The 26,572-nt window shown below is 47.0% G+C and overlaps 1 protein-coding gene across 1 annotated transcript in view; it reads left to right on the top strand.

The window, feature by feature from the left end:
* The first annotated feature begins 3,201 nt into the window (after window positions 1–3,201).
* The window catches only part of HK1 (hexokinase 1), a 34,730-nt gene continuing 11,359 nt past the window's right edge, over window positions 3,202–26,572 (top strand). Inside the window, exons 1-10 of the mRNA XM_009709836.1 lie at window positions 3,202–3,243; window positions 6,502–6,664; window positions 11,575–11,723; window positions 16,829–16,948; window positions 19,955–20,050; window positions 21,329–21,428; window positions 21,520–21,703; window positions 21,922–22,077; window positions 24,118–24,351; window positions 25,917–26,221. Coding sequence (XP_009708138.1) covers window positions 3,202–3,243; window positions 6,502–6,664; window positions 11,575–11,723; window positions 16,829–16,948; window positions 19,955–20,050; window positions 21,329–21,428; window positions 21,520–21,703; window positions 21,922–22,077; window positions 24,118–24,351; window positions 25,917–26,221 — 1,549 coding nt within the window. The remainder of the gene's footprint in view (window positions 3,244–6,501; window positions 6,665–11,574; window positions 11,724–16,828; window positions 16,949–19,954; window positions 20,051–21,328; window positions 21,429–21,519; window positions 21,704–21,921; window positions 22,078–24,117; window positions 24,352–25,916; window positions 26,222–26,572) is intronic.

The following is a 26,572-nucleotide window of genomic DNA, read 5'->3' as shown; positions in this document are numbered from 1 at the left end:
GGGGGTGGTGGTGATGGCCTGTCAGGCTTTTAGTGTAGGCACCAGCATCCCCGGAGAGGGGACTTCCCCTTCCTCCCCAGGGTGCCTGTGGGCATCTGTCACTCCAGCGTGGGGGTGATGAAGGCGAAGAGCAGGTAGTTTTTGAATTATGTGTCACTGCAGGCTTTGAATTTACAGGAAGCGGTTGTCAGCTGTGCTTAAAAAGAAGCAGCATTTCTATGGGCTTCTTTTCCTTTAGCGTTAGGGGACTGCAGCTGTGTGGTCGATACGGCCCTGTGATTTAGCACTGCCACAAGGAAATGGGTGCAGAGGATGGGATAAATAAAAACATGGCAGTTAGGTCCCAGCTGAGCGTATTGCAGAGCTGTAGGGAGCAAAGAGCCTGAGGCTAGGGATGTAGGGATACAAATTAAGAAAATAATTGCAAATATCACCAAGCTGGGCTGATGTCAGGAAGCAGAGGCTTCCTCTCTGCCCCCTCCTCCGGCAGTGCTGCATGAGCCACCTAGGCACATGGCTGAGCACCTGCTGAAGGCATCCCTACAATATTTTGGGGAAGCATCAGTGTTAGCAGACCTGATTTGCAGTGGTCTCGGGGCTTGTCCTGGCGGGAGGAAAGCACCACCTCCCTTTGGGCTTCTGGCTGTGCCTGGGGAGACCTCATCTTCTGTGTGTGGGTGACCCATCCTGCCCTGCTCAAGACACGCTCACCGATGCCCACTTCTCTGTTGGATAAAACCCGAGACAGCACCTCATATTTTCCACATCTCCTTCCATGGTTTAGGTCTTTTGCTTTTCCGCCCAGAGGTTCTCGCGAGGAGCTGAAGGCTTCGCACAGCCTGCAGCTTTCTGCACCTTCTGGCCTCCACGTACGTGGCTCTCCCTTTTCCCGAGGCCCTTTATTTTCCTTTTCCCGGAGGATTTGTAAGTCCTGGCGCCAGGCGTGCGTGCCTGGGTAAGGCCTTCTCTGTCTCGCTGTGCCTGTTATATTTAGAAACCCAAGATAAGCACAAGAGTGTGCGCTGGCTGAGGAGCAGCAGCAGAAGGGCTCTGTGAGGAAGGCACGGTGGGAGCACGCAGGCACAGGGGAAACTGTGGTGTTCCCGGGGGTTATTTATTGCAGGCTGGTTTGGCACCATGAGGCTGCTATTGTCTGACAGCATGGGAAATCTTTTGGCCAGGGAGCTGTAACGTGTTCTTATGGATCAATCTGGTTTTGTCTGAAAAAGAAAATTAAAAAAAATAATAAAATCCCATTAAAAAAAAAAAGCAGGCTACTGGTTTTGGAGGATGTAAGACAACTTTTCCTGTTTATATCCTTTTGGAACAGATATTGAGCCTCCTCACTTTTGACTGCCCTGTAGGGAGGGTTTCTGCAGCAGTCAGAGGCTCTGCCCCACTGCTCTGCTGCCCCACAGCCGCTGGGAGCCGGTGGGCTCCGCTCCCTGGTTCCCCGTGGGACAAAGGGGTTTTGGCTCCATTTCAGCGTGCTGCTTGTGAGGTTTGTGCTCCATCTCGGCGTGCCGCTCATAGGAATACGTGCCTGCATGGCTTCGTTGCAGGTCCCTCCCTCTCCTCGCTGCTTCCGGAGGAGCAGCACTTTCTGCTGGTACGTGCTTGCGGCCGGGGGCTGCCGACCAAGGCGTTGCCCCCACTTGCCACTCTGCCCCACAGGGCTACTGGCCGCGGTGGCTGCTCCTCTGCCTCGCTGGTCCGTGGCAGCGATCGGCTCGGCATTTGGCGGCACAGATGGCAGGTCACCTTGAGGATGCTGCTGTGGGTCACAGGAGGGGTGTGAAAGGGTTAAAAGTATCGATGAGGTGAATTTGGGAATGGATTTGTTACTGGGTTTCCATGGCATGAAGGCTGGACATCCTTCTTCCCTTGTGACCCCTTTTCCTTCTTTTTTTGGGATTCCCATCCCTGCATGGCGCTAATGGTCAGTGCCGCCTTTCTGTGGTGGGAACCCCGCCGACGGGCAGAGATGGGGCTGGGTGGCTTCAGGCCCCGGGGATACCCTGGGTCCCAGAACTAGTGCTTCTGTATGGGTTTTGCTGGATTTTATACACCCCCTTGCGTTTGAGAGTAATTTTTTTCAAATTTGCAGTTTCTGGAACATTTTTTAAGATGAGTCGTGGCAAGCAGGAGGAATAGGCAGGGGGGGTGTGGGGTGGCAAAGGGGTGGGGTTTTTTTTCTGGCAGCCCTGTGGCCCGGCAGCCCCTGCGAGGGGGCATTTTCGGATAAAACCACATGTACAGGCCCTTGCACGTGACCCTACTGTGCAGAAGCAAGCTGGCAATATATGATGCCCTGTACCTTATAAACACACTTGTGGTTTTACTCCAAGCAGGATAAATTATCCAGATGTTTTTGAAAACATCTGTTCCCTGAGTGTTTGTGATCCTCTGGGGCAGCAGCAGGAGCTCAACAACCTGGCTGTGACAGAGGATTTTGCACAACCCCAACTGAGGCCTCGATTTCTCTAAAAGGCTGACTCCCATCCTCAGGGATACGGGTGTCACGGAGCAACCCTGGCATCTGTGCCACCGGCCTGTGCGCAGGAGAGCTTTTGTAAAACTGCCTTTGAGTACCTTGTTTCCAACAGGTTTGTACCTGCAGTAGCTGGCCCCAGCACAGGGAGCCTCTAGTTGTTGCCTGGTTTCTGTCTGTCAGGGGAACAATACCTTTTTGTCGGATTACCTGACGAGAGAAGGAGGAAAGCTCGCTCGCAATCCGAGAGCGACATTTAAATGTTGCTTAACCTTGAAAAGAAGGTGATGGAATGGCGCGTAAAATGTAGCAACTGACATGAAAAAAAGCCCTGTAGTGGTGACCTGCCAGTATAAAGGCTTTTTAGGAACCAATCTGATAAATTGTAAGTTAGTACAAACAGTTTCAGGATGTCTTAAACTACTTGTTTTAACATGCCTTGGCTCCTGATGAATCTTTGTGATGCTGAAAGGAGTATGGAGGATGATAAGCTCTGCAGAAAAATGTTTGCATGGTGAAGGGTTTTCGTGCAAAGGTCGTGTCAATAAAATGGGTGCTAAGGATTTCTGAGATGGTTGTGGGAGTGCTCTCTTCTTGGATACCATTGACTGTTGTCACTGGGGAATGAGGCATTTAAGGAAGGGCCCTTAGTGCTGCCTGTTTCGTTATGCACTTATAATTATTCACAACTTCCTGTGGAGGCTGCTGTGATGGCTGGATTTTCAGAAACTTCTTTCCCCCAAGTACAAAAAGCATCTTTCCTACATGACCAAGAAAAATTACATGCGTATGGTTCAGATTATGAAATCCTTTTAAAAAAAAAATTGCTCACAGATTCTCTCTGGCTGTTTGGGTTTTTTTTAAAGAAAAAGGAGGAAAAAAAAAAAAGTGATGGAGCTCTTGGAGGACTCCCATAGTGGCACTCTGGGAAGATGCCCTTCCTGAGGGAGTGGCTCTGAGGTGGCAGCTAAATAGAGGAGTGTTTTCTGCTCCTTGCCCACACAACTGCCTGCCTGAAATTGCTCCTGCTCTCCGCCATCCCCTGGGAAGGGCTGGCACCCACCTCCCACGGGGCCACAGCCACGGGAGCCTCAGTGAGGCTGTGGGTCTGGCTGGGTGCTGCCGGCGGCTCCTGTCTCTGTCCCTGCCGGCCCCTCCACTGCTTCCCTTCAGATAAGGCTGAGATTTGCTTTCTGATCGGCTTTTATTGCAGGCAGAGCAGGGAGTTATTAAACCTCCATCCCGTCATCCAACCTCCACCTACCCCATCCCCTCCCCCCTTTTATTTATGAGTATTTGCTGAGGGTTTTCCCTCGGAGGGCTGCAGTCCCTCCTTTGCTGCCAGTGCAAGAAAGCAGTGCTTTTTCCCTTGCAGCTGCACTGCCGGAATGGCTAACTCTTCTCCTGCCTAGGCGAAAAAAACCTGCTACTTTCTTTTTTTTCTTTCTTTCTTTTTTTTTTTAAACTGTAACACACAGGAATGATTTAGCTTCAAACCGAGGTTTAGTCCCCATCTCCCCCGCCTCCCCACCCCGTGAGTCTCAGCGGTGAAGATGGCCTCGATGCGACGCAACGCGATGCACCGCGATGCAACGAGAGGCGATGCTCCCTGCACGCAAGAGGGTCCAGCCCAATTATGTAAGGGCGCTGACGGCGCTCGTTGGGTTTTCATAGGAGGAAAAAGAGCCCTCCCTCCCGTTTTCCCTCGCTGCTGAGGGCAGCGTAGGGGCAGAGGTGGGGAGAACGGATTTATCTGGCCCTGACCGTGCAAATGCCAAAACCTGTGTTCACAACAGGGCTTTCGGTGGGGGGGCACCCTTCAGCCCTCTTTTTGGGAGGAGGATGCAGCAGTGGGGCTTTGTAGAGGGATATTTTAATTGCACAGTGAAGTTTGACTGTGTGAATGATGTGTTAGTGTAGCTCTCCCTAGGAGATTTGGGGAATCAGTTCTCTGGGCAGCAGTGTGGGGTGCTGAAAGCTCAGCCTTAATAAGAGGGTTTTGTTTCCCTCCTCCTTTAAAAGGGAATAACCTCATGCTCTGCCATCATGGCTTGACACTCTCTGCTAAAAAAAAAACCACTATAGCAGGGTTTGCTGCAGGGGAGAGACCTTCCTGCTCAGCCTGGCACCAGCCTCTGCATCCATCCCCACAGCATTTGAAGCTGCAGAGAGGGTGAATCCCATCCAGGTTTTTGTCCTTGGAGTGAAATGACACGAGTGGCTGGCTGTGGTTGTCACTGTGAGGGGGCTGTCAGCCCATCGGGATGGCGCAGGACACAGCCGGGATGTGGGGATGCTGCCCTGGGGCCTTTGTTGCAGAGAACCTGGGCTCAGCTCTTCTGCCATTTCACTATACGCCTGCACCATCACCTCGCCGTTCGTGGAGCAAATGTGTGATATCATTTTGCATTGTTGCACTGTACCTTCCCCTTAGCATCTTATTTGATGACTGTTTCGCTCTTCCTCTGCAAGCGATGGCACTGAACACTTCAGAGCTTCTGCAGCCCCTGGCTCTGGCCCCCGTGGTTCAGGCTTGCCTGACCCCCAGCCCCATGGTTCAGGATCAGACCCGGGCTGTGCCCGGCAGTGCCGTCCGTGCCTTCCTTCTCTGTGCAAATGCTTGGTCACGATGGGAGGGTGTCTGGCTCGGGGAGATAAACTGTCTTTGGTGCAGACGTCGAGTACGTGCGGCAGAAGTACCTTCTGCAGGAGCAATTAAATTGGAGCTGGTTTTACGGTCAGTTTAGGGTTTAATCACTTTTTGATTGTCTGTATTTCCTTTGCAAATGGCATTATTCATCGCTTCCTGTCTCAAAGTCCCCGGTATATGGAGCACTCGCATGCAGACATTTCACACGGGGTGTTTTATTGTGGCATTGGTCCTGTAAGACATAATGCCAGCTGAGAGATGAGATGAGATGAGTTGCTCTCAAGGCTTCCAGAGCTGCAGCAAAGGAGAGACAGGCAGCCTTGGCACAGAGATGGCCTGGGGTTTGAAATGAAGTGGCTTTTCCAGTTTTGCTGAGGACAGAAAACTTGGGCAGGGTTTTATTTTCTTGGTCCTGCTAAGCTGCAAGCAAAAGTGATCCCAAAGGTGTGGCTTCGATCTGAGCTGTTGACAGAACCAAATTTCCAAGGCAGATAATGAAACAAGGCAAGAATAGACTGGCAGTTGAGGTAAAAGGGGTGGGACATGTGCGTTTAGCAAGAACCCCCCAAGGCCAAGTTGTATTTTTGAGGCATCAAAGTGTCTCTCACTCTTCCTGATGCTGAAGATGGGTGTAATGTTCTGGAAAGCAATATTGGAAAACTGGAAGCACCTCCTTTCTCCAGGGAGGTAAAGAAAGTTCCTGTCTTGGGGAAGCCACAAGGGAGAAGTCAACAAATTTTAATTTGATGTTTTGTCTTGAGGAGGAAGATGCTACCTGCCCACAGCAATTTCTGCCTCTCCTCACCCTCTGGCTGTGATAGCTTTGGAGTAGGGTAGGGAAAATGGTGCACTACGCAGAAATAATTTCTCAGCCTGGGACGTAGCCCTGAAACCGCTGTGGCAAGTCCTTCGCAATGAAAAGCTTTAAATACAAAGCACCTCTGTGGACTGCAGCAACACCCACGTCACCCCAACTGGCACAAGGTGCCAAAAGAGGGATTTTTAGCTTCAGCCGTTCAGCTCATGGACAGTCAGGAGAGCTGAAAAGTGGTGCGAGGCTGTGGGCGAACGGTTTCGTGTGGAAAAGAGGAGGCAGAGTGATGTGGGACAGTCACAGATCCCACAGATGAAGGCAGTAGGATGGGGTGGGCTTCAGTTCACGTAGGTCCTAGCACTTGCACATTTTCCTTGACTAAGTCAAAAGACAAGGCACAAAGTGTGTGGCTCTGTGGCTTAGCCAGAGCCCTAGGGCCAAGCTGGGGCTATACACTATTCTTGTAATTAAAGAGGGGCATATAGACCCGCTTGGGCACCTCAGGGCAGTCTTTCACTCCATGATGGTGTTTGTCTCTTTCCCCAGATTGATAAATACCTTTACGCCATGCGGCTCTCTGATGAAACGCTGATAGACATTATGGCTCGCTTCAGGAGAGAGATGAAGAACGGCCTCTCCAGAGATTTTAACCCAACGGCTGCAGTGAAGATGCTTCCTACATTTGTGAGGTCCATTCCTGATGGTTCAGGTAAGGAGCTGAGCATTTGTTTTCCGTATTAAACATGGTGTGCTTTGTGGGAAGCCTGTTAGAAATACACCAATGTGCTACCAAGAGCAAGAGCAATTTGCTTTCTGGCAAGCCTAGACAACGTTTCGAAGACAGCCTCCCCTCTGTGTGCAGGTCTGTTCCCACAGATGCTGGAGGATTTTGTGATTCTTCTGTCAAACCCATTTTGATGCTGGTGGAAGAGCCCTTCCTAGCAATCCGTCCGCTAACAGTCAATACATTTACGCTGAGATTTGTCTGCTAATAATCAGTACTTCACATAGGAAGATTTTTGATTTATGCAATTCACACTCATCTGATCTAGGGTCTTAACAAATACAGTGGCTTTTAGTCATTTGCTCTTTGACTCAACATCTCTTATCCTCCTTATTTTTTCTCCAGTGGAAGTGCGAACGCTTACATGCTGAATTTGAGTTTCCTGGCATTCGTTTTGCTTTTTGTAGCTACCTCTTGCAGACTGTCTTAGGGGAAAACTTGCAGAACTTGAGGAAGCTGCAGTGTGTGGCTCCAGAGCTGCTGCTCTGGTATACTGAGCTTTTCCCATCCAGACATAGGACTCGGTTTTTCTGTGCTCACTCTACCTGATGAAAGTGGCACAAAGAGCTATCAGAAGCCAAAAAGATGTTTTGTTGGTATTTGAGACCAAGATTGCCCCTATAACTTTATTGTTTGTAAAAAATAAAGTACTATATATAGAATATAAATATATTTATAAACAGTATATAATAGTGTTTGTTGTTTAGTGGTAACACTGGATTTCCTTCTCGTGCAGCACGAGTTGGTTAACTGTAGTTTGATGTCTACCACAAATTATGTCCCTGTGTGCAGAAATTGTACAGTCGCAAGAACTGCATAACACGGTTACCTGGTTTGAGGCTTTTTCTGAGTTAAAATCAAGAATTTATTGGGTGGAAGAACATGAAGCCCGGTGCTTTGTGGCAGGGGGGAAACCTTGTTAGTTCTGCTTTGCTGTTGTGCCACCTTAAACTTTTTAGTTAAAATGTAATTCTCTGTAAAAAAAAAAAAACAAAACCAAAAAACCCAAAGGGAGAACAAACTTGAATCCTGCGCTTCCCTTAATTTAGCGCTGCGGGCTGTTATGTCGAAATGTTGTGTTGAAATTCGCAGCCTGTTGAGAAAGCCAGAAGCTGGTGTACACAGCTGGGTCACGGGCAGGGATTGCTCTAAGGGTTTGCAGGTGAGGTGACATGAGGGCTTTTGTGTGGAATCCAGCATTTTTACCAACTTTGAAATCCCTGTTTTTTTCGTTCATGCGTGTTTGAGTTCAGTTGAGTACAGACCTGTTCCCAGTACCCTGTTCTGTCAGGCACTGCAGGTTAGCAAATCTGAGCTGCTTGCAGGGAGTCAAATAATTTTGCACGTTGTTCCATGGTACAAACTAGGGAGACTCTGAGAGGCCGTATGGTACAGGGGAAATCTGTGCCGGGCCAGGAGAGGTGCGAGAGATTGATGAATGCTGCTGGGACCGAGCATGAGCTAGAGCAGCGGGTAGCCCTGGTTGAGCATAAGCATGTCTGTATGTCAAGGCATTCATTTCAGATCATGTATTACACACCTACTTAAAAAAGCAACCTCATGCGTTGTGTACAGGGTGCTCAGTTCTTGATCCTGTGCCCATTTGGCTCCCGCTGGCCTCTCTGGGACAGGCATGCTATGGGCAGTGTCTTTGCAGCATGGATTAGAGCAAGGCAGTGCTTTGCCCCAGACGATTTCTGTATAACACGATAGTAACCTGTATATGCAGGTTGCGAGTGTCTCTTTGGATAGCTTTTAGAAATGCAGGCAGAACCATTCCATTATTTCCCAGAAAGGGCATGTTCTGGTCCCAGGTATGAGCAATATTTGCTGTGGGTGGGTGTCATGGCATTTCTTTCCCTGACTCAGCTGCATGTGCCTGCCACATCTGCCTCGGCCGTCGCACAGATGCAGCCAGGACAGACGCGGAGCCCCCTTCCCTCTTCTTCCGAAAGGTTCTGGGTGGCCGTCACCGATGTGTCCGTGTTGCTGTGCCCAAAGTGTGGGTTCGGCTCCCGGCTGACAGCAATTTCTGCCTTCAGCTGTCCCTCCATGAAAGCCAGAGGCTGTAAGCCTGCCCTTTTCTCTGGCCTGTCTCTAATTACTGCCTTGTAAGCTCTTTCCTCTCAGTCTGATTATTATTATGAGAGCTGACTATTCAGAAAAATACTGTTGTTTAGTTTCAGATCTGAGCTTGTGTACTTTATTAACAGGGAGCTTTTGAGTAATAATTTTGGAGACTCTGGAGGCGTTGGTGTTAGCAGGGTTCTTTGCTTCATTCAGAGTTGCTTAATTTACGGAAGCCACAAGGTTTTTTGTCCAGAGTGCCCAGAACGGTATCGCAAGCTAATTCAAAATGCTTTCAAAGGATCTTCCTAAATTAATTTACAGCAGGTTTGATTGCACCTCGGTGCTATAAAGCATAGATTAAATGCTGCTACTTGGGTTTAATTCCTGAAGTATACTGAAAGAAAACTGCTACTTTGCATACAGAAAGCTTTACACTAGTTCAGAGTTCTTTTTTTAACTGAAAAGGATAATTCTTAATAAATTTTACCTTGCGATGAGCTTGATGGTGCTGGAGATCGAACACACTAATCTGTTAATTTACTGCCAGGGAAGATATTTCTTAGGTGCAGTATTTGAGGTATGCACTACGGTGCGTTTAGGCTTGAAAAACGGCCATCTGGTCCAGTGTTGATTTTTCCATTATTTATTGGAGGTAATGGCTTACATGCAACAAATGATACTCATATGATAAAGCTTATTTGGGTATTTGGCTTAATGAGACACTTAGGGTAAATGTTTGACTTCCACTCCTGTTGCGGTGAAGGGGGTTATGAGTTACTGAATTTGTGATGCTGAACCCGATAAAGGGAACTGCATCGACAGTTTGGATATGTTCACATTTTAAATGACATTCCTACTGGAGCAAAGCAGGTTTAAAGCCATGCTGTCCAGAAACAGGTAGGGAAGTGCTACAAGATCTGTATTTTGGCAAAGTCTTGAGCAGCAAGAAGGAAAAGTTACATTGCAATGTGATAAAATTAAGAGGTTTATTAGGAGTTGTGGGCTCCCATGTCGTTTTGCTATGTTTTTCTGTATGGAGCTTAATGCTCTTTGTGGTTTCTCGCGGGACAGTGTTTTGTTTCTGTATTACACTGCAACCTTGGAAAACCATAAAGGCTTTTGCAGTGTCTTTGCCTCTCTTAGGCTGTTCCTGCTAGAGGTCCTGCCCTGAGGGATGCCTCGTCCAGCTCATTGGCTTTGCTGAGCAGGATGGGGCTCCTGGAGGTGCATGAGGCGATGAGGAGGAGCAGCTCACTAAGCCAGACTTTAGGAGTTTTGATCTGAGATTGGGCAGAGTAATCTCAGAGGCAAGTCTGGGTCTGGAAACCCCTGGATAAATTGCATACCGGATACTTTGGTGACAGTGTGGTGGGACCAGAAGGCCCTGAGAGCTAAGTCAAAGTTTGAGGTAACATGTCAAAAGGTACCGGTCTTCCCAACTGCTAGAGGTCTTTCCACATGGAGTTTAGGTAGAAATGGGAAGATGGTCGTGTTGGGAATGGCCTCCCCAAAGTTGTAGTTTAAAGTTGGAAGGCAGAATAAAAAGAGGCCAAAGAACGCTGCGGGATGGCACTGGCAATATGCATCAGCGGTGCAGGTTGTGAGGGAGGCAGCTCGTCCTGCCATGGCGTGGGATGCTTCTGACACCGCAGAAAAGTACAAATTGATGAGGAACCCAGGATGAGAAAGCACCATGTGCCTCTGCTTCATCGCCCTCCGAGCAGCCTCTGTGAGCCCAGGGATGCTGTACACAGACATGAATGCTTGCAAAGAGCCTTGGTGATTAACTGCAGCCTGGACACGCACTCCTGTGTGATAAGTTGTGCACACTGCTTCCCTAAATATTATCTTTTCGCAGTCTTTAACGATCGCTGTCTGTGTTTGCTCCCACTTTGATAAGGCGAGATAGCACAAGCAGTTCAGTCAAATGTATTTGCCTTGCTCTCCTGGGGGTGCTGAAAGCGTCATCCCTCAGATAGTCAGACCACATGTCTCTCTTGCCTGAATTACACCCTCTGTGGAGGTGGGGGGGCGGATAGTAGATTTGGCTTCAGACCTCTGTGGTGGAGAGGGATTTGGATTTCAGAGGGAGATGGAGGTATCCTATCTCATTCCCTGGCTCCTGGGGAGGTATTTGGGAGCTCTGTGCAAGCAATCACAACTTCTGAATAAGTGCAGCAGTGCAGGGCCACCCCGTGATTTCTCAGATAGTCGTTTCTCAGACTTCTGTTATCTGACTGCAGTTTGCAGTGAATATGAGCTTCCAGGCACGAAATAAGTGGTTCCTGCTTTAACTACATCTGTGTGTAATTTCTTGATTTTAGAGTAGCCCACAATCCAGCCACCATTCACAGTGATTTGCCAAAATGACACAGGTTCATTTTCAGCAAAAGACTGCTCATCAGTGGCCTGGCATCCCATCATTTTAGTGTCTCTGTTTTCAAGATCTTTTTGGCTTTCTCCTGAGATCTTTGCTCTGCCGGCTTCATCATGAGATCTGGATACAGACTGTCCACTGGTAGTCCATTCTTTTTGGATAAACCCTCATTGCAGTTGCCTGTGTGTCAATGATGGTTGGCGTTGCCATCGCACCACCTTCATGTTAAATTGTAGGGAATCAGGTTGATGTTTCACATGGACACGCTGCAGCTAGAACTTCCTTGCCCTAGGCACTGGACATTTGCCTATATGTTATACAGAGCTTGATATTTCCCAAATTTTTGGTGCATCAATTTTTAATCATTTGTGTCTTCTTTTCCACATAGAGAAAGGAGATTTCATTGCACTGGATCTTGGCGGTTCTTATTTCCGAATTCTGCGGGTGAAGGTATCGCATGAAAAAAAGCAGACGGTACAAATGGAAAGTGAAATTTATAATACACCTGAAGATATCATGCACGGCAGTGGAACACGGGTAAGCACTTCTTTCTTAGGATGTCTCTCTAAAGATCAGCTGCTTTCACACTGCCTTTTTAGAAAAACACCACAAGAATGACCTTAGCATCTTAACAGTTGTGCCTGCAGCATGTACAGACTTGACGACAGCTCTTTGTTGATACTGAAATAAGTATGCAGTGGTTAGTGTAATAGAGCATGCATGGGTGCTGCAAACCTGCTGTCGTTGTGTGGGAGACTTTTGGCTGAGTTAGGGAAAAAATGGCCTAGAAATAAAAATTCTGACCTTTATAGTAAAGTTACTTTCCACAGGTAGGAATGGAGAGCAGGAAAGCAACTTAGTCTTTGTAAGCAACGAGCATGACCAACCGTGCGATTGTAATGTTAAATGAGGGACAGAAATACCCATGACAGCCACATATCTGTCCTGGCAGTCTGAACAACTCAGCATTCGTGAAATGTACAAGTACGTTAGAAAAATGACAGGAAGCTTTTAGAATGTTTTGGCACAACTTCAACTTAATTTTTGCTGAATAAATGATAGGGTGTTGGTTGGGTTTTTTTTGTTTGTTTTTTTTGTCTCCCATGTTCCAAGAAAAGAAGATGTTTGGATCCATTTACTTGGATTTCAAATTGGGTTCTTTGGAGGAATTTATTTTCTTTTTGTGATTAGGAAGTGGATTACAATAAATATTTTACTGACAGATCTGTCTGTGTCAGTGTAAGACAGACCAGGTAATTTTCATTGTTGGAAACAGCAAGTTTTTTACACTTTTTAGCGGAATGAGGTGCTATTTACGAGTATGAGACCCACAGGAAACTTAGAGCTTGTTTCAGAAGAACAAACAAAGAGGAAAAAAAAAAAAAGACAAAAATATCCAAACAGCATTTCTACCCTTCATATATTTTCTGTAGTCACCTTAATACCCTTGATGTATGTATCTAATAACTGCCGCTGCATTCTTATGCAATAGGGAGCGTAAGGTGTAATCATGGCTTGTAAGTAACACTGATACAAGCACTGCTGTGATATCTGAACCACAGCAATAAAACACCTTTCTTGTAAAGACTTTTCCTAACATTATTGCTTTGTTATCTGGCCAAAAGGTCACGCAGCGGCTTTCCCACAGAACGGTTTTGGAGGGGAGCAGAGCAGAGCTGAGCTGAGCTGCTTGTTGCTGGTGGAGGCAGGGATGTTGGGTGGGCTGCCCGGAGGCAGGTTTGGAGTGTGGGGTCGCTTGTCCATCGAGGGGTGTCGGTTGCTGGAGACCAACAAGCAGCAGGCTGCCCACACACCCAGGGGGCAAGTGTCTGTCCTGGGGAGGCAAGGCAGGCTGACTTAAGGTGAGACTTGATGGAGATACAATAAGGGTGGTAAGGAGAAGCCAGGAAAGGAGACATCATGTCTGAATTCTTTCCATGACTTTGTCATGTGTATGTTTTAATTTTTAAATATCTGAAGGCCATGTGGCTGTTGGGAACCAGCAGAGTGGAGGCAGGAAAGGAGACATCATGTCTGAATTCTTCCCACTGCTTTGTCATATGTATGTTTTAATTTTTAAATATCCGAAGGCCGTGTGACTGTTGGGAACCAGCAGAGTGGAGCTCAGACTGATAGGCTTTGTTATGGCTTTTAAACTGAAAGAGAGGCGAACAAGGCTTCCACTGACCCTGGGGGGACAGTCGCTCCCAATATTTAAGTAGCAGGAAAAGAAGAGGAGAACAGGAAGAATTGTCAGAATTGCATCCAGGTTTGAAGTTGTCCCATGATGATATCCAACCACGACTAAAATGCTTGCTGTGAGACTTCACAGGGGAGCGTGGCGGATGTCCGGGAGGCGCACAGGCAGGTGATGATTTCGTGCTTATGGCTGATGCTTGCAGTTCAGGTTCTCTGAAATCTCTGAGCCAGATTAGTGGAATACTTGAACTGAACTGCCCGCGTGGGGTAGGCTACTAATATGTTTTTCAGCAAGCTCTGCCATTAACTTCAGTGAGTTATACTCTTAAAGCCTAATACATAATCAGCTTATTGAAGGGATTGTGATTTATGGCTTCATGCCTCACTAGCACAGTTCATTTTGATATTTTCTACTTCGCTGCATTCAAACTTCTATTTTTGCCCATCTGCCAGGCACAGGCTGACAGCTTTGCCAGTCGGAGACAGTTCCCTGTCAAAGTCAAGGGCAAAACTCTCATTGACTTAAGCAGTGTAATAGCAGGCCTAAAATTTGTAAGAAGCCTGTCTTCCATGTCAACTCAGTGAATGGGAGTGTACCTGAGCCTTGATTTTGGTGTTGCTTTTTGTGTTCTGCCACCACGAGAGGTAGGTTACGGATTTGTGGCTGTTCTCCTGATCTGAAGCTGTGGTTTCCTTGCTCCTTACATCTTCCCCATTCAGGGCCTTAGGTCTGAGCTCAGATCTTCAGTTGCTTGCCAAAGTCTGCTGGCTGCCAGCCAGATGCATCCTTTTGGAGACTTCCTGGAGCCCAACCTGAGCAGGCAACTTCATGGCCAGAGGAAATAATGAAGCCTGATACCATATTGCTCAGCATCTCATGGTTGTATCGCTTCAGGTCTACAAAGGTGTACAATCTGACTGGTCCTTTCCTCTTGGCTGTGGTGTTCGGTCTTTCATATTTGATAACATATTGGGCTCATACTGTTCCCTGCAGCACCTCTGTGGGTGGATGGGAATTTTGATTTTTCCTCAATTCGCCTGCCTTACTTTAATGAAATCAACAGGAATTTTGTCATGTTGCCTCTACTGTCCTGTCAGAGTTATTTGGCATTTGTAAGGTTGGATGCTAATACGGGCATGGGCACGTACAGATGCTCCCTCGACTCTCCTTAGGAAAAATCTTATGACTGTCAATGGTAGCAAAATTAATAAATGCCTTTCTCTTTCTTTTCTCCTTTTGAGCAGTGCGTTCACTCCGTGCTTTATTAAAAACAGTAGCACAGCCAGACTCTACATTACTGACTAGACACTGCTACTGTCACGTCAAGAATGTGGGTAATGGTTAACCGCATTTGCCCGCGCAGGCTGCGGCACAGGTTAGGCTCGCGCGCCCCGCTGCCAGCCCGGAGCCCTAATGACTCACGGTGCGTTGCTTGCGGCAAGCGTGCCTGCTAACTCACGGAGACGAGCTTCGGCAGGTCGTGCCGGGACTGCACGGGCAAACGCCAGCAGGTGCACCAACTTTCCGGAGTGAGTTGGGAATGCCCAGGGATCTTTTGGAGTCGGACTTAGAAAGCAGGTCCCATCTTTTCTCTATGTAGTTGTGATTCATTGCATGAGAGGGATTTTTGTAGCAATGTCCACAGTCAGTGCTTCTGCTTCCTACTCTCTGAATTCCTCAGGGGGTTGAGGTTGGCCTCTGGTTATCGTTTGTAAGCCTACGAGCAGCTGGAAGTTTAGTGGATTTGAGTTTTTAGCAACATACTTTCAGATGGAAAGCATAATGAAAACGTACGCTCCTGTTATTTCTGTGTTCCTCCTGGAGAAGTTGTCGTATTTTATTACTTAACTATAGTTCTTCTTTTCATAACTCCTTTCCCTCTCTCTCTCTCTCATCTGGACAGCCGAAAATAGTCTTACCGAAGTGTGGCAGCGTACGTTGCTTTCCCATGCCGTTTCACTGCGTGCGCTCAGTGAAATGTCCTTGATTTGCCCAGGACGATGAATGGCAACATTTTCCCTGGGAAACTACTGTACTTCTGCTTAATCAAATCTGACCTCATTTTAGGAATGGGTTTAAGATGCTCTCATAAATTGTAACATTGCACACACTGTTTCTTGACCTGTTTTGAACAGCAAAATATTCCTCTTTATTTTTGTGTAATTGCTGCAGCCTGTCTGTAGTGCTTACCATCTCTGCAAGAGATTGCAAATTGTTTTTAATAAAGCTGTGCGGGCTAATTGCAACCGACAGGTATCTTTTTGTACTCCCTCCCAATTGTCCCCAGTCTTCTGGGCAGTTTACCTGGCCTCGTCCCACCAATGCTGCAAACAGGGTTGGGTTTGGTGTGTGTGGTTTTTGTGGGTTTTTTTGTTTTATTTTTGTTTTTTTTTTTTTTTTGGTGTTTTTGTTTGTTTTTTTGGGTTTTTTTTTGTTTTGTTTTGTTGTTTCAGGGAGTTTTTTCTGGGGCAGGCAGTGACTTGTTAATAGTTTGACATCCGTTTGTGGTACAGGTCAGTTCAAGGCATGTCTGAATTTTTGATACTGGTAGATACAAATGTGTATTTTTGTTGCTTCAATTGCTAGGACTTGATTTCAGCTTTGAGTGTTGTGATCTACCTGAGGGGCTTTCCAAGTAGCTCGGTATGAGAGACATCCCTCGCCTTCGTGCCCACACGCTCTCTGGCATGCCTGGCGCCTGACCTGGCTGGCAGGGACACATAATGCCATTGTCACAGGGTGCCATCGAGGGGTCTCGATGGGAATTGGTACCTGCGAGCCTGGTGCAGGCTGCCTGCATAGTTTAGCATTTTAAAAAAACACAGAAAATGTTCCCATTTTGGGTTGTTTCTCAAAGCGTGTAAAATATTTAGGTGAATCCCCTGGGTTTCCTTTTTGTTTGGTGGTTGTGTGCTTTAGGAATAGATTTGAGAGATGATGTCTGTTTGGGTGGCTCCCGCAAAACGCTGGATTCTCTGGTCTCAGCAATGCTTGAGTGAAGCAGATGTTGTCTTCTCTGCATCACTGTAAATGTGCTCAACCTCCTGTGGTTCTGGATCCCAGATGTTCTTTTGAGATGCTCCTTCCTGTTATTGAAAGGTTAAAAGAACAATTTTGTTCATGTCAAATGTTAAGTGGAAGGGTTACAACAGGCTCGAGAGCCACGTGCCCCTTGTTTCAGGAAAAACGTTTTTATATGGGTGTAAAAGATGTCATGCAGGTGCGTAAAAGGACAATGTATTTCATAATTTATTAATTATTAAGGTGTTAATATACACTGCCTGAGAGTATTTTCATGGCTATGTCATTTATATATCTTTAAAAATTTGGAGCAGATATTTTCCCCTTTCCCTTCACCCAGTACAGTTTTCATATACAGTTTGAAGTATGTTGTCCCTGAAACTGTATCTCTAATTGTGGTGGTTTTATACTTTTCTTATAGCTTTTTGATCATGTCGCTGAATGCCTGGGAGACTTTATGGAGAAACAACAAATCAAAGACAAGAAATTACCAGTGGGGTTTACGTTTTCTTTCCCATGTAGACAATCCAAGCTAGACGAGGTAAGAAGATTTCGCAATTTTCTTAATAAGCAGAAGAGCTACCGTGTTATTAAAACACTCCTATGAAAGCAATATCCCAGACAGGTCTCATCTTCGGGATAAATGAGTGTTATATTTCACTGTGAGACTTCATGTTTATGTTTGTATTTCTGTCTGAAAGAGCTGGTTAACAGATGACGAAGAGGCATCTGATGTTTTGTACTGCCTCTTCGTGAGCATCTCGTCATTATGGTTTGCCATCTAAACACAACAGCAGTTTTTCCTGCCTCCTGTGCAGCCTTTCACCTCTCCATGGGACGTAACTGGGAAGGACCCAGCCCAACAGCCTTTGCTCAGATTTTGCTGAGCTTCACAAGTGCACACACCGATCCGGATCAGGATCTCTCTCCCGAGCAGCAGTGCTTAGCCATGCTACCGGCTGGGTGCTCAGCACCGAGGGCAATCGGGCAGACCACCTGGAAGCTACGTGCTTTAAAAAGGAATGGAAATAACCAGCATTGTATGGAGTGACTGATGAGATTCCCATAAAAAGGGTGCTACGGTATTTTCCTCCTTTTGCTCATTATATCACAAATGACTCAGCAGCCTCCTGGTACAGCATTGCTGTGGCAACGGTGTAGCAAATTAATGCAGGAAAGTTAAATCTACACAAAAAGCTTAAGAGGTTGCTCTGTTAAAGCATGACCTGCTTTTCTAGCTTGGAGGTCTCTAGGTTAGCCTGGTACAACAGCTCCCCAGATGTTGGTGCTGAGGAGGGCCAGGTGAGGCACGATTTTTATTACAATTCATACTTCTTGAGCGATGCTGAGAGCTGAAACCAAGGGTACTTACTAACTCAGGGTCTGAATGCAGTTAAGAACAGAGAGCTGCCTTTTCCTGCATTGGTTCAGAAGAAATCAATTGATTTTGGTGCGGCTCTCCAGTCTGACCATGGTGCATGGTAAGGCTCAGGCTACTGCTCACAGCAGTGTCGTGCTGGGGATGTGGTGGTGATGTTGAGTTGCCCTTGAGACAATTTGTGTGGCTGCGTGATGAAAGGTGCTTGTTTGTGGGCTGGTTTGCTTGAGCCAAGCTGGGATGAAATCATGCTTGTGTGGGGCAGTGGCAGGCAGGTAGCATGTGGCATTTCTTCACTGTAAGAGTCATTAGGCATTGGAATGGGCTCCCCAGAGAGGTGGTGGAGTCACCATCCCTGGAGGTGTTCAAAAAACGTTTAGATGTGGCGCTTCGAGACATGGTTTAGTGGGTTTAGCGGGCATGGTGGCATCGGGTATACGGTTGGACTTGATGATCTCTGAGGTCTCTTCCAACCATAATGATTCTATGATTCTGTGGCTTGGGGACACCTGTAGAGACTTGGAGATAAGCAGTGGCAGAGTGGAGGAGGATAGTAAGAGACAAGGGAGGGTGTCTCTTAATAAAGAAAAAAAAAAAAACAACAAAAAAACAAAACCAAAAAAAAACCCCACAAAAAAAAAAACCAAACCAAAAAACCCCCCAACCCTCTCTTTCTGAGAGTTTTTATGATATTTTTGGTGTTTGAAAAAAATGTTTTTCTGGATTCTGTGGGCCAGATCTGTTCCTGGATTGGTGCTTCTGTGAGACTATGCTTGCTTGAGTGCTGTTTTCTTGTGCTTGGTGAGCAGAAGGAGGCAGAGTGGTCCCTGGTTTCTCCAAGGGTGGTAAGGTGGCATCGCATGGTTAGGTCCTGCTCAACCCTGCTGCACTCCAAGGGCTCCTCCCTGCTGCCTTGCTGGTGAAACAAAAAAATCCTTCCAGCCCAGTGGCTGATCACGCTGAGAGGAGCTGCTCTTTGCCAGTGTGGTTTGACCAGTTTCCTGAATGATAAAAGTTACATGGAACAAGGGGCCCTTTTGCTCATGAAAACTGTGCCTGCAGAGTGAGCTTTGCCCGCGGTTTCCATGCGCAGCAGAATGGGGCTTTGCTGGGTTTCTAAATGATGCTAATGAGGGCAGCACAGTGGCAAAACTTATGCAAACTGAGTTTGTGGTTTAGTGGTAGGAGAATACCTCCTGGTCTGGAAAGACCTGCCCTGGCCCCTCTGTCCCCTGTAGCTATCCCAGTTGGGAGGATAAACATGCACAAGACACGTGATTGTTTTTTAAGCTGAGATACGGGCAAACGTACACTTGGGCAATGGCTGCTTGTGCCTATAGGCTTCAGCATTTCTGGTTTTTAGCTTCTTGGACTCCTGTTGTGATAGATGTGAATACTGTGGTGAGTACAAAAAGCTGAGCTGATTTGAGTCATCTTTCCTGTTGACTACTGTCAATGCTCTTTTCTTTCTTTTATTATTATTTACTTATATACTGAATGCTCTGAATCAGCTAGGCATTATCTAAATAGCAAAAAAGCAGATGTAGTTATTACCTTGGGGGATTTGCAGGCTTTTTATGACAGTTTGCAGACAAGGAATTCAATACCAGGATTTCCTTTTTTGACCCATGCTGTAAGTCAGGGACATGCATTGCTACATTTCCAGTATTTCCATTTGCCTCAATTCATAAACATGATCCCACAGTGAAACAATCCCTGTCGGCTGGGACTCCAGGCAGCAAAAGTGCAGCAGTCTGATCCCCGCTGCAGCCGAGTCCTGGGCATACAAACATCACATCCCTTCTGTTTAGTCAGTCCTGTGCAGTCAGCTTTTTCTGAAAACAATCGATTTCCATGGCCCAAAGGGATTAAATGGTTTTCCAAGAAAAACTGTCGAGGAGTAACAGGGAGAAGAGTGGGCTGAAAATACAAAATGCAAACACACCATTTTCTAGCGAGGGAGGGAAAAACGATTTCCCATCTTTCAGCTTACTGTAATGAGAATCTAAAGACTGCCAGTTGCCTCAGGTTGGGTTGTTGGGTCATATAAGAAAAGAGACCTGAAGATGCATTTGAAGTATAAAATCTTCGTTTTAAGGAGAAAAAAAAAAAATCCATTTGTGTCTTATGGTTGGCATCCTGTTGAATATTGCTCTCTTCTTTTATCAGGGTATTCTGATAACCTGGACAAAGCGCTTCAAAGCAAGCGGAGTAGAGGGAGCAGATGTTGTGAGGCTGCTTAACAAGGCCATCAAGAAACGTGGGGTAAATTGTGTTTCATTCTTTTTTTGACTCTGTGTCACGGCACACTAGTGTTTCTTTGTTAGGGCCCACCCTTCAGGTCACTGACTTGAGCATGTGAGCTGAGTGATGCTGCAGCTCTGGTTTCTTGCATGAAGACGTGCAGTTTTGCCATTTGCTGGAAAAAAGGAGTGACATTAGAGTTGCTATGTGAAAGCTATGATTTTCCTCGTAGCACAAAGCTGAGTTACTATGTTGTGGTTTGTCACTGGCAACCTTCAGCAATTTTATCACTCTCCAAAAACTGAGAAAGTGCTGTGTGTAAGTGCTGCAACTTTTCAGTGATACCGACGCATCCCGTTCCTGAGAAACTGCATCTCATGGTCTGGGCTAAGCTGAGTTGTGCAATTGCCTGGCTTGGGAACACGAGAGGAGCCGAGTAAAGAAGGGGGATTTCAGGCTCAATGAGCTGTGTTGCTCCCTGCAGTTTCTCACTGCTGATTTTATAGAGGGTGAAGGTGACCAGGTTGCTGATTTAAACAAATAAAAAGGCACTGAGCATGAGATGGAATGAATTTGGGTTTGTGTAATGCTTGCAGCCAGGTGATATGTTGATTACTCAGCATCCAAATTCATCGGAAACTGGGCAGTATTTGCTTTATTTGGGCAGTTGTGGACTCTTAAGCAAACCTGAGTTCTGCTGTCACTGAACAACATTACTGTAGTCAGTTACTATCATCAGACTTGGTATCAGGTAGAATACCACACTGATGAAGTTTTTTTTGAAAGAGTGCATGCCATTTGGATAGCTTATTTAATTGTATTATTTGCTTATATTTTTGTATTAAAAATCTTCAGTGGAAATAAGTGTCCTAGATATTTTAAACAAATTCTATGAGAAATATGTAACTTGGGAATATTTTCTAGATTGACTCCTCAAGCAACTGCATCAAATTACTCTATGATGTTTAACTGCAGAGTTCCTCCTGCCCTGATGTGTAGCCCTTTTCTTTCCTGCCTAAGGGTGCTTATGTGAGAGCAGGTTTTTGCTCTCTCACATTACATTATTGCTGTTTTATGGTTTGACTGGTGCATTAGTCTGCTCTCATTGTCTTCGTGGGAATGTGGGACAGGGAACGGGCAGATGGAACAGGTGGTACTGAAAAAGATGAGCTGTGATATTCAAATTATTTGTCTCCTGTTCCTTGTGAAATTAGTTGATACAAGCAAACCAGTGATAAACACAAGCAATGTCTTCCAGAGAAGCCATATGGTCCAAGTAACGTTTTGTTTCTCCATCAGGACTACGATGCAGATATCATGGCCGTTGTGAATGATACCGTCGGGACTATGATGACCTGTGGTTTTGATGACCAGCGTTGCGAAGTTGGCTTGATCATCGGTAATGCACATTGCTGCTGCGGCATGCATGTGGCTTTTCTCCCTTTACCTGGCCTGCTTGGTTAGCACCTTCTGATGTCCTTTCCCTAAAGGCACTGGCACCAACGCCTGCTACATGGAGGAGATGCGGCACATCGACCTGGTGGAAGGGGATGAGGGCAGGATGTGCATTAATACGGAGTGGGGGGCCTTTGGAGATGATGGCTCGCTAGAAGACATCAGGACCGAGTTTGATCGAGAGATCGACCGTGGATCCCTTAATCCTGGGAAGCAGCTGTGAGTGAGGCAGTTATTTGTGAGCTTTGCTTCTTTTGTTTTCTGCTCCGTGCTCCCTTTTCCACTTGTGTTATGAATTCAGCAGTTCAAGCAAGCTCGATTTTGCCCGTGGTGAGGCAAACTGCAGGCTGGGCTGGACAGTGCGGTGGGACAGTTGGGCTCTGCCTCCCAGTGTTGCCTGTGGATGGATGGGTGACGGCTGCTGTCCTCTCCTGCAGGTTTGAGAAGATGGTCAGCGGGCTGTACATGGGGGAGCTGGTAAGGCTCATCCTGGTGAAGATGGCCAAGGAGGGGCTGCTCTTTGAGGGGAGAATCACCCCTGAGCTTCTCACCAAAGGGAAGTTTGAGACGAAGCACGTTTCTGCCATAGAAAAGTGAGTATCTATCTCTTTTCACCCCGTGAGTTTCACAGTGACTTTGAGTGTTCCAGCATCTCTTTTTGCTGTGTGGGGAGATGTGTGTTGCACTGGGGGTGGCTGCCATCCTCCAGCGCAGGTGCAGAGCTGGTATGTGGGGACCCCCAGCAGACAGTCTGTGCCCTCCTCTCCGAGATTTCTCCCTTTCTCTGTGTTGAGGGGAACTACGAAAGCCTACCAGTCCGTGCAGCTACAGGGTATGCGCTGTGCTACCTCTCACCCGGCTCGCAAAAACTCAGAAGTTGCTACCCTGCAGCTAAACATGGCAGTGAATTGGCTTAGTGCCTCTTAGCAAATACTTGTGTTGCTCCTTGCCGTATCCACGGGATTGCTGGGCAGAAAGAAAACAAGCGTGACAAGGCAGAGCATTCAGTCTCGTAGGCAGTGCCGGGTGCTACGTGGTGACCTCTGAGCTATGCGCCAGTTGGTTTCTTATGGTGTCATCACCCCTTTGGTCAGTACTTACTGGCTCTTCCCCCTGCATTTTTTAAAATTCACATCACTGGGATAGTTTGTACTGCAGTCATTGGGCTGGCTTTTCTTTTCAAAATGCTGCTGATTTTGGTGCACACTTATAAAGGTACTGTTGATTGCGAGTGCAACGGCAAGGGAACAACCAGTAGCTCCTGCAATGCCTGTTGCTCTGTGCCCCGTTTTACTCCTGTCTCTGCAGACGGTCTTATCTGAATAGCTTCCCATTAAATGCGTGTGTTCATTTGTCTTAATCGCAGAGGTCCGGGTAATGGACCAATGCAATGTTGAACAACAATGAGAAAAATACGGTTATTGAGAAATTCAGTTATTAAGAGCAGAATTTGCCCTGAAATCCAACCTCACTTCCTGAAGAGCACTCTGGGTATAACTAAGGGGCACATCCCTGTGCAGCTTCAAATTTATAGCTGATGCTAGCAAGATGCAAAAGTCCTTAAAAAGATGTATGGAGTGCAGTTAGTAATGACATGATATACTCCTTGTGTTTTTGTCTGGGAAATGATCGAGCTGGACGTGGTGAAGTTTTGCCAGAAACTTTGCTCTCGGGCTGGGTGCTAATGAGGGAAAATGCAGGGCAAGAGGCAGTAATTCAGTAACGTTGTAAAAGCCTGAAAAGAGACCCATCAGGATGAAATCACTTAGGCAACATTCACTTAGGGTTTTGTTTTTCACACTGGGTTTAATTTATTGAGATGTACGAGCGAGTGAGCGTGGGATTAGGTGTGTGCTCAGGTCTGTGCTGAATTGTGGGGCTGGTGCTTCCTGCTCCAGAGAGAAGCTGTTTGATGTTTTAAAGCATCAGTGTGATGAAAACACATTTAATTCCTCCAGGTCTGTAAAAGTGCTTGGGAGTTGCTTATTTTCTTGGGGGTGCACTGAAGGAGCTGTCGTGACGTTGCTGCTCTGCTTTGAGTCTGGCACTGTCGGACCAACCGTAGCCCAAGCTACCGCACATGCGCGCCTAGGGGATGCCCTGGCTCCCCAAGACGGAGCTGATCCCGGTCCCATGCTTCGTGCATTCACTTTTGGAGTACAGGAAGCTTGCTCAGTATGAGATTTGGTCTGATCATCTGGCACAACAAAAATATGGTCTGTGTTGGAGAGAAACTGGCACACGATTATCGTTGGGAGAGGTTTCCAGTGACACGATGTACCTCTTGCCTTGTGGGAAACGAACCTGAAGGAGGGCAGGCTCTTGAGTACATATGGGAGCAATCCTGCTATATAATAAGGTGGCTGCTATATTACCCGGAATTGCATGGTTTATAGGTGGCATGTTTGTTTGTACCAGGCTTTAATGGGAAGCTGTTTCTATCTGTGAATGAATGCATATTTAGAGCATTTTATTTCAAGCCTCATGGAGCTTCCCAGTCCAGATCTCTAAGAAATTTTCTTCTAACCCCTTTCTCAAACCCCAGGCAGGGACACCCATGGTTGGATGTGCCTCAGTCCTGCATTTTATAGCTCCCCCACTAAGCAGTACCCTTTACTGCTCTCTCTTTGTAGGAGCAAAGAAGGTTTGAACAAAGCCAAAGAAATTTTAACCCGCCTGGGGGTGGAGCCATCCCATGAGGACTGCATCGCCGTCCAGCATGTCTGCACCATTGTGTCCTTCCGCTCGGCCAACCTGGTAGCCTCTACACTGGGTGCCATCCTCAACCAGCTGCGGGATAACAAAGGGGTCGGCCGCCTCCGGACCACCGTGGGGGTCGATGGCTCCCTCTACAAGATGCATCCGCAGTGAGTCCCTCGCTCCTGCCGTTAACACTCTTCACCTGCCACGGCCTCTGGTTTGCAAACGGTCGAGCATGTAACTCCAAGACATCACCCAGGCATGCGGTTTGGGTGTGAGATGAGGAACCCGAAACGTGGGCGTGGGGGTTTGGTCTGAGACGGGCAGCTCAGTGAAAAGGAGAGATGTCTTTAAGTGAAGGAGTAGGGTGAGGTTTTAAAAAAAGCAACAAAACCACAAAGAACCGAACCAAAACCCTGAGTAACTGGATACTGCAATATCAGTGAAAACTATAGTGGTTTGAGTACATACCTTAAGGGATCTCAATAGACCTCCTGGAAGGAGAGTTTCTTTGTAGAAAATATTACTTTGTGCCCATAGATTGAGCTTTGAGGAGACCAGCATTAATGCAGCTCGATCTCCATTTTCAATTTAAACTCAGTTGTTTGGAAAGTGACTGTGCTGAACCCTTTTTTTTTTTTTCTTTTCAGTCTTTGATGATGATATACTTGGAAACCAGGGGAAAAAACTGGTGCTTACGTTTCCATGGCCTTCTAAAAGCTGGCTTTGTCTTGTTTTTTCCCCATCTTGAGAGTTACATTTTTAATCAAACAGGTATTTAGATTTATGTAGAAATCAGAGAGGAAGTTGAACTCTTCTGTTGTGGGTGTACCTGGTCCTGGTAACAGGGTTTGGTGTGAGTCTTAGTGTAAAAAATAACCCCAGTGCCCAAGCCCTAATGCTGCGGATATTGGGCAGTGGCCGCTGGGAGAGCAGCACCTGTGTAAGGGATTCCAAGTTCAGAATAAAGAAATATGCAGCGTGCAGGAGTGGTTCATGCACACATGGCAAAAGGCTTTTATTTAGTAAATAATAACTGGTGATAACAAGTCAGTTTCCCATCTAGGCTGTCGGTTTTAGCTGTGGGTACCGAAGGGGAGCAGAAGCACAGCATACAGAACATACCTTGGCATTGGACCTGGCTGGGAGGGCCGAGTGTCCTTTATGAGGAAACTTTTGAAAGGAGAAATATGTCAAATGTTTCATTTTCAGTTTCTCATTATTTTGTTGAAAAAAAATATTTTCCTTAGTTAGAGAAAAACATAAAATTTTGGCAAACCAAAAAATTTCCAAGAATGCTATTTTGACTCACTTTTCCAGATGGGCAGGTCTAGAGTGAGTTAAGATAACATACACGGGCAATTTTTGTTTCTGAACTGTTTCCCCACACCATCTAAACCAGTGAGTTCAGGACAGCTTGATGACGCCAGGGGAGGGAATCTGAGCAGCATTGGAGCCAGGGGGTTTCTCCCATCTAGGGTCAGGTTCAGGGGATGAGACTCTGATGTTCCTCCCTGCTTTTTGCTGACTTTTCTTAGAAATTCAGGAGGAAAGAGGCCTTAGGGAAGAACTTCGTTTCCCTGACAGTTTTCCTACTTGCGAGGCTGTAGCTAGTTTGGGCGTGCTGAAGCTCCTTGCTCCCTTTGCGGTCGGTCTATGTCAGCAGCATAGATTTTGGGGGCCATGGGGGAAGCAACATGGATGGAGGGCTTGCAGCCTCCCCTCCCCGCAGGTACGCCCGGCGCTTGCACAAAACCACTCGGCGGTTGGTGCCGGACTCGGAGGTGCGGTTCCTGCTGTCGGAGAGCGGCAGTGGGAAGGGAGCAGCGATGGTGACGGCGGTGGCATACCGGCTGTCGGAACAGCCCCGGCTCATCGACGAGACGCTGGCCGAGTTCAAGCTCACCCATGAGCAGCTGCTGCAGGTGAAGAAGAGGATGAGGGCGGAGATGGAAGCGGGGCTGAAGAAGAAGACTCATGAGAGTGCCAAAGTGAAAATGCTGCCCACCTTCGTCCGCAGCACGCCAGATGGGACAGGTAGAGCCATGCACTTGCTGGAGTGAGGGCACCAGCTTGGCTGCAGGTTGCCCAAAATGGGCTCCCAGCGATGGGATTTGGGTTTGGTGGAGGGTGAGCAGATCTGGTGCAGTGAAAGAGGAGCCTCCTGAGCTGTGCAAAGGAGATCTCAGCCCTGGGCAGGGCAGCCTGCACTGCCCTTGTGCTGGTTGCTGGCAGCCTTGCCCCAGGGCGCAAGCAAGCCGTGGCCTGGGGGAAGAAAACCACAGCTGGACTCGTAACCCAAACCCATCTGAACCCTGTTCACATAACCTGGGCAGTTCTTTGCATTTCAGGGTGGCTGGCCAAATTTCTGCTTTCTCTCAGGGAACA

This window comes from Cariama cristata, unplaced genomic scaffold, assembly GCF_000690535.1.
Source record: "Cariama cristata isolate BGI_N322 unplaced genomic scaffold, ASM69053v1 scaffold12261, whole genome shotgun sequence".
Taxonomy (NCBI): domain Eukaryota; kingdom Metazoa; phylum Chordata; class Aves; order Cariamiformes; family Cariamidae; genus Cariama; species Cariama cristata.
Note: the sequence above shows the minus strand (reverse complement) of the source record. Positions and strands in the feature narration are given on the sequence as shown.